General features: G+C 38.1%; 1 protein-coding gene across 6 annotated transcripts in view; it reads right to left on the reverse strand.

Moving 5' to 3' along the window:
- Positions 1-341: 341 nt before the first annotated feature.
- RNF38 (ring finger protein 38) overlaps positions 342-14,549 on the reverse strand; it is a 128,879-nt gene continuing 114,671 nt past the window's right edge. For 5 of the 6 annotated variants that reach the window (XM_060609316.3, XM_060609312.3, XM_060609311.3 and 2 more), the window contains 6 exons: positions 11,676-11,858; positions 11,302-11,408; positions 9,713-9,797; positions 6,060-6,181; positions 4,693-4,792; positions 342-3,299 (listed from right to left, as the gene is read on the reverse strand). In XM_060609316.3, coding sequence (XP_060465299.2) covers positions 3,237-3,299; positions 4,693-4,792; positions 6,060-6,181; positions 9,713-9,797; positions 11,302-11,408; positions 11,676-11,858 — 660 coding nt within the window. In that variant the 3' untranslated portion in view covers positions 342-3,236. The remainder of the gene's footprint in view (positions 3,300-4,692; positions 4,793-6,059; positions 6,182-9,712; positions 9,798-11,301; positions 11,409-11,675; positions 11,859-14,549) is intronic. The other variant, XM_060609310.3, reaches the window with a different exon arrangement.

Below are 14,549 nucleotides of genomic sequence, written 5' to 3' on the forward strand. Positions count from 1 at the left end.
TTGGTTACAGGTATTTATAATACGTACATTTAAAACTATGTTAACTGATACAATGGAATATGATTTCAGGAAATGACTCAGCAAATGATTCCAAAAAACACCCCTGTAAGCTTTCATAATCTGAAACAAACAGCAAAATGAGGTAACCAAATGTACCAACAGGGGGGAAAATAGCTTTCTAATGAAGGCCTAAAGATATCTGTGAAAAATATTCTCTTTAAGTGAGTTGGTAGATCTCATTCAAAATACTGTAAGAGGCCCAAATTTAAGAATCTTAATAAATCACGTTTCAGAGAGTGTATAAAATCTAAATATGTGTTCACATTTTCCAGATTTTGCTCAAAAAAAAAAAAAAAAAAAAAAAATTCAGGACAGAAAATCCTAATGAGATCTTGATACCTGGAGGCCTTGACTTGTTTTTTGTTTTGTTCTTTTGGGGCGGGTGGGGGTGGGGGGGAGAGAGTTAAAAAAAATTTCAAGATGATTATTCATGCAAAACAAAACGAAACCCCACAGCAGAGTTAAGATGGTAAAGCCAATATCGTTTTAGGAGAAAAGAGGAAGAAGGCAACAAACCAACATCTGCCTGCTACCTGGCGCATCGCTCAAGGTGGCAACAGCCGGGCATGAATCAACTGTTCCTTCTCTTCTGGTCGCCACACAGGCGCTCACCGTGGCTGGCGTGAGCTGGTTCAGAGCACATGCACATATGCTCCTAATCCGCACTACCCACCTAATAAGCAAGTCTGTACACATCTCTAAGGGCCCCATGCACAGAAAGACATTCCCAAAGAGAGATCAGTCACAAGAGGGCGACAATCCAGGATTTTACCAAAATAGACCCTGCTGCCTCCTAAGTTGCCAAATGCCTCTCAAAAATTTGCTGGACAAGGGATTGTATGACAAGAATTCATCGTCAGAGGGAGGGGAGGAAAGGCTACTTTTCCTAGTCATTAGTACAATGTGCCTTGTTAATTAGGTATCTATATAAATTAGAAAAAGTGCTTTACTTGCATGCTTCAATAAAATGAATACTGAGTGTAGTAGTGTTATGTTAGATCTGTACAGATATAAATTTTTTGCAGCTATATAAAAGAGTCTATGTATAAGATGGGCTTTTGCCATTTTCAACATGATTTTTTAATTAAAAAAAAGATTAAACTATACGTGATTTGTAATGTAGCTGATTATTATGCCAATAATTTTGGTCTTTAACACACTTTTTATTCATCAGGAACAGGTGGGGAGTGTCCCAATGAGTTAAAAGTAACGTGCACTTTACTACTGTTGAGATGTATTTCTGATGCACTGACAAATACAGGGGCAAACAAAGTGTGCAAAATCCTATTTGTATGACTAGATAGAGGCAACAGTGTCTGGAAAAGGGCAAAATTGTGCTTCTGTGTGAATTGACTTTACTGAACTCTAAGCTGGGATGAGTCTATGGAGACTTCAAGGGAAGGCAAGTAGCATGGCAGTAACAAGTCGTTAACACTGTCTGAGGAGAAAACTGACACAGAGCCAGCTGAGAGCTGAGTGAGGCTGGCGGAGAGTCCTCACAGTCCTGACTGGGATTATGCAGCTTGTGCTACTGCGAACAAAGCAATGACACCAACTGCAGGAAGAGGCAGACAATGCTGAATACAACAGAAGGAGAGGAATCGAAACATTGCTGGAAAAATGACTTTAAACAATCTAAATGATGCTCAATGAACCTATAAAAAAAAAAAAAAAAAAAAACAAAACCCACACAGCTATGTATTTCAGATCGACTAAATGAAGGTCAATTCCTGTTTTACAGCATTATTTTTTATACAAAAATCAAATCTTCATTTATACTGCAAGTATTCTGGACCTGTTATATTAAATTTTTCTCAAACAAAAAAAAATTTTTAAAAGCAATAAAACATCAAAGCACATCAGGTCTAAGAATTCAAGCTGTCACAGCGCTTGACCCATCCTGGAAATGAGGGTTTCCAGGAGAAGCACTACTAGACAACTTTCAGAATTGGAGGTTGGCAGGTGAATCAATACGAACAGAAATAGAGTTTTCTTAAAATATTTTAGTTGCCTATGAGAGCTTAACAAAGAACATATCAGAAGTCAAGCTGAATTAGTTAACAAATTTTGTTCTGGTGGAAGTAAAGGAGGTGAGACTTCGTGGGACGAGCGGTATTCTTAGAAATATATTACTCAAATATCTTCAGAATAGACTACAAATCTAAACATTAAAAAAAAAAAAAAATCACAGGTGCTTCCTGTAAGAAGCTTACTGGAAATGTAAAGGAAAAAAACAAACCATCAACATTCAAATCACTGATTGAAATGCTAATATTGCTAACTGATGATGTATGATATTGCACCTTCTTTTTGGAAACAGCAAGTTGGAGAGTACAAAATTTTTTCCCACAACAGAATCAAAAAATCAGGTTCATGGAGTGAGAATCTGTTACACTTTTTTTCTTAAGTGACCCACTTGGGACCACCGACGAAGAGAAGGTGACAGCTGCCTGAAGCAAAGGAAGAAGGCTTTTCTCATTCCATTCACTGGGAGGGAAGGGGATGGAGTATTCAATGCTTATCATTGATGCACCCTTAGCAATCAGTGTGCAACAGCAAACACAAGGGAAAAAACCAGTGTACAGTACTAGTGCTGTTTAAATAACACACCAGATTATACATTGCAGCATAATTAAAACTACACACACATTCTTGGTACATGCTGGTAGATAGGATCTCAGACACACGTTAGCGACCATGCCCTCACACAAGTAGTTGCGCACACTCTCTCTCTCACACAGATACATTTATCACCAACAGTCACACGCTGCATTCATTTCCACTCACAGTTTCTGAAGGCTCTATATAAGGTAGATTGCTATATCATCTGGAGCTACCACTTTTTATAAAAGCACATGCTAAAAGATCACGTCCACTGTAATCTTGCAGCAACACTCGGAATGATCACACAAAAACCAGGGAATGTTAGTGCACACACAAAATTAAGCTAAAGAAAAAGTCTTTGGAGTTCCAATCACACGGTTAGTATAACAATCCCATAATTGTGAAGACTAATTGTAAGCTTTTATAGTTGATTAAGTCACACAGTGCAAAGAAAGGTCCATTGACCCTTTTGGTAAAGGGAGGGCTGGAAGCCACACAGATTAAGTTCAATGGATAGTCCGTATATACATGTGATGAGGAACACCCAAACTAAACTTGTGCTCTTAGGTTGGTCATTCTGAATCCCGATGCACTTCTGAAGCATCAGCTCGGCAAATTGGGCAAGTACGATTTGCCTAAAACATAAAAGAGAAAAAAACTTGTCCGAATTGTGAGTCACACAATGAAATACATCAAAAGCAATAAACTATTTTTACCTCCCATATAGTTTTTATATTCTTTATTCCTTTAAAAAGGTACAAAGTAATCATTTAATCTTTCTTAAAAAAAAAATACACCATCAACTCAGACTTAGTAGCTGAGGATTTTCCTAATAGGTCTGTTTTATCACACCAACAAGATTACCTATCACCAGTTCAGATTTAATAACTAGCTTAAAACTCCATCTCAACAAATGGCACCACCATTTTTCGAGTTGCCAAAGGCAGAAACCTAAGCATTACCTGCTCTACGTTCCACACCCATCATTCATCAAATATTCCCATTTCTACATTTTGACAGTTCTCGAATCAGTCCTCCTCTTTTCATCCAATTGCCAGAACTTGTTCTCTGGCTAGCCCAGGACCCATTATTCCATCTCCCCATTTCTCAGAAAGATCTCTCCCTTTCTGGTCCCCGAACAGTGGCCAGTTGTCTTTCTAAAACACAATCTCAAGCACAGCCTTCCACACTGTTTCTGGGATCAAGTCCACACTCCCTCACACTCATAAGCCGGTCACTCACTGGCCTTAGCTTTGAACGGCTCTTCTCTCGCCACTCTCGCTATCAGCCATACGGAATCTGTCATTTTTGGGTCAGTCTCTGTTCCCACATGACAGGGTTGTGAGTACATAAAATACTTTCTTCTTCTGAAAAGTTAAGACCCTTTGCCTTCAGGGTTCGGTTTGGGCTAAACTGGGCACCCTTAATCTGTGCTCACAGAGAAAAGACTGATTCTATTTTAACTTCTCTGTCTTCCTCACCAAACTGTAAACTTCTCTAACCCAGTGGTATTATCTCCTAATCAGAATGCTCAAAAAAAACCAAACCAAAACCAAAACAAACAAAAAAACAGTTGATCATCTTTAAATTATTTTACTGCATCATATTTTCATTCTACTATTATAAAATATAGAACTTGTGTCCTTTGGGTTTTTCAGATCTACAAAAGAAAAAATGATCAGAATTAAGTAAGAAGCACTAGAGGTTTATTTCCCAAGTAAATCTCTGACAAAGGAGCTCCAGTGAGGTCCACCTGTAAACTCTTAAGAGAAAAATGGCCCGTCAAGTTCAGGCCTTGTCCCCACACACCATGAGAAAGGAAACACTGATGACCAAGGACAGATAACTCATTTTCAAGTTACTCCCACATTAATGACTGTAGTTAATTTTTACTGATGTTTTCTCTTCATTCACAGAAATCATTTAAAATTTTGTCCCCTTACCCACCCTCCACAAGCAATGGATTTAAAACTACAGTCAGTAAAAAAGAATTCAATGTTACTCTCTTCACAGATACCATCTCTTTACCTTAAGCCATTTGTCGACACACTTGGCATGGAACTCGTGGTTACAGGGTAAAACTCTAAGTAGCTGCCTTGACTCAAAATCACACATGCATACTACACACCTAAAAAAAGCAAAAAGATCATTTAACCATAAAACCAAGTGGTTTCCTATTTTGTTATGACTACTGAAGCCTACAACACCATTTACCATCTCACTTTTCAAAATGTCATTTAAATTTTAAGACAAAGTAATCTATCAATACCCTGAAATAATCATAACCTTAAGACATTTAGTAAGAGTGCTTTGCTCTACTGAGAGATCACGAAAATTTTATTTTTAAAGTTTATTTTATTTAATTAAACAAATATTTTTAATATTTACTTATTTTGAGAGAGGGATAAGAGAGCGAGCAGGGGAAGGGTAGAGAGGGAATCCTAAGCAAGCTCCGCGATGTTAGCACGGAGTCCAATGCAAGACTCGAACCCATGAACCGTGAGATCATGACCCAAGCTGAAATGAAGAGTTGGGCACTTAACTGACTGAGCTACCCAGGCACTCCCAAACTGTACACTTTAAATGTGAATTATATCTCCATAAAGTTGTTATTAAAGATAATAATAAGCAGAGTGTTTAGGTAAAAACCTCAATCTTTACATGTATGAGACTCTTCAATCTTACATAAACTATTCTAGGGGTGCCTGTGTGGCTCAGTTGGTTAAGCGTCTGACTTCAGCTCAGGTCGTGATCTCATGATTTGTGGGTTTGAGCCCCACGTCAGGCTCTGTGCTGACAGCTCAGATTCTGTGTCTCCTCCTCTCTCTCCCTCCCCCACTCTCTCTCTCTCTGTCTCAAAAATAAACATTAAAAAAATAAAAGTGGAGTGCCTGGTGGCTCAGTTGGTTAAGCATCCGACTTTGGCTCAGGTCATGATCTCGGGGTTCATGAGTTCAAGCCCCACATCGGGCTTTGTGCTGACAGCTCAGAGCCTGGAGCCTGCTTTGGATTCTGTGCATCTTCCTCTCTCTCTGCCCATCCCCTGTTTGCACTCTCTCTCTCAAGAAAAAAAATAAACATTAAAAAAAATTTTTTTAATAATAAAATAATCAAAAACAATTTCTAGGCAACCTCAAAATACAGAACAGCACTGTCCAACAAAACTTTCTGAGACAGAAATGTTGAACATCTTCCAACACAGTATCACTAGCTAGTGCAATAAACTTAACTTTAAAATTTTAAACAGCCACACATGACTAGTGGCTACCATACGGAACAGGCCTAGGGTATGCAATAGAGACTATTTATCAAGTTATCTTTGACTTTCAAGTTTTTATTTTATAAAGGTAAAAAAGGAAATTTCACATAGAGTGATGTCGGCAAAATGTACTTACAAAGTCTGCTCTGACTGGTGGTTATTAGGATTGAACCGATAAGAAGGAAGCTGTTCGATATCTGCTTTAGTCAGTCCTCGAGGCTTAGCCTCTCCCAGTCGCTCTGCCAGGTTTAAGAGGGCCTAGAAAGGGGGCAAAAGGAGTAAAAATTTTAATCTCTAAGTTTTCTATTTCAATAATCGAAAACCCCTACAACAAAAAACCGCAACCCTATCATTAATATGGAAAATTTTTAATACATACACTAGTAGAAAACAGCATAATGAACTTCCACATGCCAATTACCCAGACTCAACAATTCATGGCTAATTTCACCTAGTACTGTCCACTCCTAAATCCCAGATTATTTTGAAACAAAAGTAAAATATTGTATTTCATTGATAAAATAGTTCTGTGTATATCTTTAAAACAGTCTGTCAACTTCAGCCCTTCTGACATTTTGAGCTGGACAAAATTTCATTGGTGGTGGTCGGGGGGGGGGGGGGGGGGAGGGAGGCTGTCCTTGTGTATTGTGGGATATTTAGTAGCAGCCCCCAGCCTCCAGCTGCTGGATGCTAGTAACAGCACACCAATACTGTCTCCAGATGTTGCTAAATACCCTGGGGGCCAGGGTGGAGTAAAACTGTCCTCAAGTTGAGACTCACCATTTTCAAAAGTAAAAGAAGTTTTAAAAGAATATAATCACAGTAACATCACACCTAAAAAATTAACAATCCCTTAAATGTTAAGCATCTCTGATTGTTTCAATTATTTCCGAAAACACTTTTAAAAATAGTTGTTCAAATCAGGATCCAAATCAATCCGTACCTTACCACTGTTTGACAGGTCTCTAGTATCTTTTTTTAGATACTGTTTGTTCTGTTGAACAAACCGGGTCAATGGCTTGTACAAATTCACAGTCTGATTTTTGCTGACTGAACCTACCTACCCAAGATTTGTGTTTTCCTGTTCCTTGTACTTCCTATAAATTGGTGGCTTCAACTATTCCCATTAGGCTCATCATGCCTAGGACCATTAATCCATTAAAGATGGCAAAATGGTAATATTCTATCATTTTCTTAATTTATTAGATGAAATATTACTAATATTGAGCAACTGCCCCATATGAAACTGTACTCAGTAGCATAATTTAAATAGAAAAGGGTAGGCCAATGAGTTTTTTTCTTTTATTTTTTGAAGTCATCACTAAGAACTCATGGATTTTAAGACAGTTGTTATGTTTCAATATATGGCTGCTATTACACTTACTGATTTTACAACAGTACCTCCTTTCTCCCAGTTTTCATTGGTTCTAATTACTCATTTTGCTTTATTCTACAATTTTCCAGTCTTTCGTATGCTGCTTTCCCCTCTTTCTTAGGCTACCACAGGGTATACACAGAGAATGTATAACAATGAAATGATGATGGACAATGAGAGGAATAGAATCAACTTCCCAAAATCTCAATAATTAATGCTGTGATATTTGAAGCCACAATGCTGTTTTCGATACAGCTTTATTTGGAGAATTGGGTCATCTAAATAAATTGCTCCTCCTTCACCATGCATGCCCCTAAGTCCTTTTAAAATGCTAGATAGCAAATTGTTAAATTTAATTGATGCTGATTACAATTAGCACATAAAATTTAGAATATAGCTGGTATTAACTGTTTTATACTACAGGACACTTGGGTCAATGAAAACAACTTAAGACAACTATATTCAATAAAGTATGATCATTAAGCCCTTACTGGGTGGAGGCTATGATAATCAAGTCTTCAATGAATTTATATGATCTAGCAAGCAAGACACCTGAAGGCAGAACATGACAAGTCTGCATGGCTTTCTTTTTGTTTTTAGGTTTACTTACTTTTTTAGGAGAGAGGGAGACGGACAGGGAGAGACAAAGGGAGGGAGGAAAGGAGAGAGGGAGAGCATGTACACATAAGTGGGGGAAGGGCAGAGAGGGAGAATCCCAAGGAGGTTCCACACTGTCAGTGCAGAGCCCAAGGCGGGACTCAAACTCTTGAACCGTGAGATCATGAACTGAGCTGAAGTTGGACACTTAACTGACTGAGCCACCCAGGCGCTCCAGTACGCATGGTTTCGTAAGAACTTTAAGAACAAAAAGGAGGGAGAAACTCATTTGGATCTGGAAATGGACTAGAAATGCCTTTCATAGACGTAGTATTTTTAGCTGGGTCTTAAAAGATGGCTAAGTTTTAAATGTGGAGGAGGAGGAAAGTTCTTAGGCAGAAGGACAAAGGGAGTAAAGGCACTTAGGCAAGAATGCAAAAGTATTTTTTTATTTGGCACTGGAATACCTTTCTAAACTGGATTTTAGGTCAAAACAAGAAAAGCAAAAAATTCTTGACTGGATTAAAGTATGACTGCAGAAGATCAAACATATTTAACCTAAAATATAGTTTAGAAAGGTAATGCCAAATAAAAATATTTTTCTTACACTGGGATAGTATATCACGGTTTTTTTCATTAATGGGTACATGATCATTTAATCAAGAGCTGTCTTTTTTGGCGACATGACTTATGACTTCCTTTTAGTACAGAATGCCTAAAGGACAACTAACTCCTTTGCAGAAAACTAAAGTCATCAGTGTAGAAACAAAACCAGAAAATCTTTACAGCCCCTTTCTCTCTCTAGAAATCTGGAAATGGAGGGGTACCTGGGTGGCTCAGTCAATTAAGCATCTGACTTTGGCTCAGGTCATGATCCCACAGTTCCTGGGTTTGACCCCTGCATCAGGCTCTCTGCTGTCAACGCGGAGCCTGCTTGGGATTCTCTATACCCCCTACTCCCTCCCTCTCTCTCTCAAAAGTAAATAAAATACTAAAAAAATTAAATGGAAATGAAATCCAAAGGTCAGGGCAGTGTGACTATATATATAGAAAGAAAATGACACAATACCATTTTGAAAACTACAGAATATTATACCACCTGGCCTGATCTCTTTCACATGTGTTAAAAACAAAACAAAAACCAAAAAAAAAAAACCAAACTAAAGGTGTTTTAAGATTGTGTATGTGTGTGTATGTATGTGTCTCTTCCCTGTCTCTAGCTTCTATTCACAGTGTCCAAATAGAGACTGAGTGAGGATGGAGTGAGAAAGAGAACTAGCAGTATCAAAACAAAGTGACACTGTCGCTCACATTCAACAATACAAAGCTGCCTTCCAACCCCTAAACTGCACCTCCTCTTCCTAACCTCCAATAATATGAGGCACCTGGGAGGCACCTTCCTCCCGCAATATTCACTTTAGTCACCAATGTTGTTCCTCAAGAATATCCAGCACTTTCCTACCTCAATCTCACACATAAAGCAGCCTTCCCATCCTTCAGGAGCCAGGTTAAACAACTGTGCTTCCACAAAATCTTTTCAGAATATCCAATCATAATTCACTGCTTTCTCATGTACATTCTCTCAAAGGAATTATATATAATTCTAATACAGGACCAAAGTCTATCTCATTATCACAGCTGTGTGGTACATGTAGAAATATCCTTAAGGATGCTAACCACTTTTTTATATATTTGTATTGTGAAATGTACGACGATTTATCTAATACATGTTTAATTAGATGAATGAGTGAATGAGTAAAAAAATACTTCTTTTGTGTATAATACTATGCAAACAAACTCACAGTTCACCTACTAACCTCATAATTTTCTACTTCTCCATCTTCCACATCCAATTCAAAGCTGAAAGTTGGGCCCACTGCAGGTGGCACTGGAAGCATTGATCTGCAGTGAAATAATCAAAACTAGCATTGATACACTGGTACATCACTTCAATGAACAGGTGGGAAGAACAAGGCTAATGCTACAGGGATAAAGAACGGTCAGTGTTACTCAGTGGCAATTTTAATGAAATGGACTTTGCTAGCAATAAACAAAAACTGACATTTTAAAAATACCATTCAGAATAGCATAAAAAATATGAAATATTAGGGATTAGTTTAATAAAACATGTACAAGACCTATACAATTAAAAACTAAAAACACTGCTGGGAAAAATTTTTTTTAAATGAACAAATAAAGAAATATACTGTTGAGTGGACTAGAAGATGTCAATTCTCTTCCAAAACTGATTTACAGATTTCATGCAGTCCCTACACCAAAATCCCAGCAAGCTATGCTTTAGTAGAAACCTAGCTGATTTTAAACTTTGTATGGATCATTCAAGACTTTAAATCATTTTAAGAACCAAGTTCTGATACTGTCTGATTTTAAGACTTATAATAAAGCTATAATTATCAAAATAGTGTGACATTGGCGCATGGCCCTCTGTACAAAACATTTCCTACCCTTCTTAGAAATTAATTATAGGCACAAGACTAAATTCTAGCCAATGGGATGTAGGCAGGAGTACAAGACATGCAACTTCTAGGAAGTAGCCTTGAGAGGTGGGCAGAGAGATCCATTTTCATTTTTACTAGCTGGAGTATAGATGTAATGGCTAGAACTTGAGGAACCATCTTTAATCACATAGAGAAAGCCATAAAATTTTGAAGATGGTAGAACCATTCCTCAGTTATGGGGTAACAAACAATCCCTGAATTGCCTACTTCTGAACTTCATTCCATGAGAGAGAAAAAAAGAGCTATCACGTTTAACCCACGGGTGTATGTTACAAATGTAATCCTAACAATATTTCCAAAGCATAGATAACTTTTCTCTCTTCCCTTGAGAAAAGCAGCAGCATCGAAAGCTGGATAATCAAAGGTGACAAGTGATGACAGCTGCGTAAGAGGCAAAAACTGTCAATTTTTCTACCTTTTGATTTGTTAAACCTATTTTCTGGCTCACAAATTTCTTCCTCTCCCACTTCTCCCTTGTCCTTGGCTCTTCTCTTTAGTTCACCTTTAAATGGTCCCCCACCCCAACCACTCAACATTAAATAAAAACTAATATCTGGGGGTGCCTGGGTGGCTCAGTTGGTTAAGCGTCCGAGTTCAGCTCAGGTCATGATCTCGCAGTTCATGAGTTCGAGCCCCGTGTCAGGCTCTGCGCTGACAGCTTAGATCCTGGAGCCTGCTTCAGATTCTGTGTCTCCCTCTCTCTCTGCCCCTCCCCTGCTCATGCTCTGTCTCTATCTCTAAAAACATGAATAAACGTTAAAAAAAAAAAAACCTAATATCTAACACAGCCTAAATTATAAATCACAGAGAAGATATTCATTTCATAAAATAAACTCTCAAGGGTGTAAAAATTCAGAATTCATTAAAATGAGAAAAACAGAACTTACAACACATATGGTAGTAAGCTGGGATGATAAGGGGGAGGTGGTATTGGCTGCTGGGATCGATATCTACTACGTCCTGTGAGCCTCCGAGGCATAAACGGAGGATAAGGCTGTAAGGGGAAAATGTTAAAACAATTTAAGATCATTCCACCTTTGCAACTATTTAATCTGTCAAACAGTCTCTTTTCTTAAAAAACCAACAAAGTTAAAAAAAAAAAAAAAAAAAAACCCAAAGAAACCAAAATATCTACAAAGTTCTTTAAGTCACATTTCCTACGTCTTAAATGTTAACACAGACACAACTAGTTTAAAACATAAAAGTTAGGCGTAAGTTATCCAAGCAAGTAATAAATTAATAACAATGAATGAAAACTTACTACTCCAAAGGACACCTCCTGATGCAAAGGATCATGGGTTAGGAACTGCAAGGGAGCTGATGGAGGTAATGTTGGGGGATGGGCCGATGGAGGGTAAGTAAAACCTCCTACTGGAAGATGTTCTCCTAAGAGTTCCACTTCATTTTCTATCCTTTGCAGAGGCTGAGGGAGGAAAAACGCAAACTAATATATTAACATACTTCCAGTATATTAGATACCTAGTGTTTAGAGAGTGTTTTATAATAATAAAAACTAACTACCCACAAAACACTTTTAAGGCCATTTATTTCTTCATGTTTATATCAATCTAAATTCATACATGTGAACAGACTGTAGTATCTTCCTGTCTTTAATTGGATTTCAATAAGACACTTTCTGAAACACGTCATTAAACATTTCCACTATCCATTCAAAGATATCTTTCTTTGGGGCGCCTGGGTGGCTCAGTTGGTTGAGCGTCCGACTTCGGCTCAGGTCATGACCTCACGGTCTGTGAATTCGAGCCCTGTGTTGGGCTCTGTGCTGACAGCTCGGAGCCTGGAGCCTGCTTCGGATTCTGTGTCCCCCTCTCTCTGTGCCCCTCCCCACTCATCCTCTGTCTCCCTCTGTCTCAGAAATAAATAAACATTAAAAAAAAATTTAAAAAAACCAACCAAACAAAGGTATCTTTCTTTTTTTTTTTGAAGTAGGCTCCACGCTCAACGTGGGGCTTGAACTCATGACCCTGAGATTAAGAGTCAAGTGCTCTAGCAACTGAGCCAGTCAGGCTCCCCCATACAGTTCTTTTATTATCTGAAACTTCTCTTTAAAAAGAGACAAAAAAGGTAAGTCAATCATATGAAAGTTAAAATTACTTTTTAGTCATATACACTCACCTACTCACAAAATTTTCAGGCACTTAATCTTTAAGAGATGAAATTGAGCATAGTATATATTTATCTATTTTTAAAGTTTGAGAGAGAGAGAAAGAGCATGCACACATGAGTGGGGGAGGGAGGGACAGAATCCCAAGCAGGCTCCACGCTGTCAGCACAGAGCCCAACACGGGGCTTGATCTCACCAACTGTGAGATAATGACCTGAGCTGAAATCAAGAGTCAGCTGCTCAATTGACTGAGCCACCCAGGCGTCCCACATAGGGTATATATTTATAAAGCAAAACCAGGGCTAAAAGGGATAAAATTCAGCAGGCATGATGCTGTATTTCTAATACATCAGACAGATCCTTGTTGTTGTCACTAAACAGCCATGTAACTTTTATATAAATAATGTAACATGAACCTCATTATTTATTATCTACAGAACTGACATGTTCATAGCCTACTTCAAAAGTGTATTATGAACACTGAGACAATGTACAAAATCAAAGCACAGAGCATGTTTTTTTCTTGACAGTAGCTTTACTAAGGTATAATTCACATACTATAGAAATGACCCTCTAAGGAGTACAGTTCAATAGATTTTGGTAGATGCACAAGAGTTGTGTAACCATCACCACTACCTAATTCCATAGCATTTTCATCCCTCCACCCCCGACCTGTGCCCATCAAGCAGTCCACTACCCAATTTCTCCAGTCCTCCCCAAGCCCTGGACAACTGCCAATCTACCTTCTGTTTCCAAAGTTTGCCTGTTCTGGACATTTCACATGTGTGAAATCATGTGTGTCCTTTGTATCTGGCTTCTGTCACTTAGCATAATGTTTTCAAGGCTCATCCATCTTGTACTTAGTACAACAGTACTTCATTCCTGTTTATAGTTAAAAAAATAATCCACTGCATCAGCTGATGAGACATTTGAACTCTTTCCACTTTTTGGTTATTAGGAATAATGCTGCTATGAACATTTATGCTTAAATGTTACTCTGACTTCCCCTTGCAGTTAGGCAGTATCAATACATTATTCAAACATAAGTGGTTACACTTTAATGTGGGAGCTTATGCATGGTTGAGAGAAATTACAACGGCTGACACTGTGATAACACAACCTAAGTTCTGAATTGATTATGTGACCGGACCTTTTAAAGGATTCCAAACCCAGGAATAAGTGATGGCTAAATTTTGTTTTAACCTTGAATTCCCAGGTAATGGAAACTAAGAAACATCTTGGCATCAATCCTGCCCTGATTCTAATAAAAGCTTTTCTTGTAGAAGTAGTTCTAACTTTTTGGATTAGCCAAACTTCTGTCAAAATTGGCTTCTACAGTTTTCAGGAGAGCAGCCATTAGGTTCACCTCTACCTGAGACCCAGCATGGTGCATAAATCCTTGGTAAAGGATGGTTAGGTTCTGTAGAATACACTGTCAAGTTCCTTTCACAGGGCTGAAATCTTTACCCATGCCTGATGGTTCAGATGCTCAATTTGGCCAGTCCAAAAGATATCTGGACCTTCTTCCTGTGCCCTCCCTTCCTCTTCTACAGTGCTTATCCCTCCTCCAACCCCCTACCCTCCAAAATATGCCTCTTAGCTATATTCCAGTCCCAAGACAGAATTATGTTAACAGACGATCTCATCTTCTTTTCATCAGAATACAGAAAAACAGGACTTAAGAAAAAAAAAGATTGAGGGTCAGAAAGTTACTTTACTTGCCTAAATGAATAAAATTATTGTGGCAAGTATAAACAATTTTATATTTTCACTTTCTATTTCAGAAATACTTAAAAGGAAAAAACAGAACTGAATTTTTCTTCAGATTTACTTCCTGCAGGACTGCTGATATGAGAGAAGAAATTTAAATTATACAAAACACATATAAAAGAACTAGAAGGGCTCCTAGATGGCTCAGTCAGTTAAGCGTCTGACTCAGCTCAGGTCTTGATCTCAGGGTGAATTCAAGCCCCACCCTTTAAGGAAAAAAAAAAAAAAAAAAAAAAAAAA

The sequence above is a fragment of the Panthera onca genome, chromosome D4 (assembly GCF_046562875.1).
Source record: "Panthera onca isolate mPanOnc1 chromosome D4, mPanOnc1 haplotype 2, whole genome shotgun sequence".
Lineage (NCBI taxonomy): Eukaryota > Metazoa > Chordata > Mammalia > Carnivora > Felidae > Panthera > Panthera onca.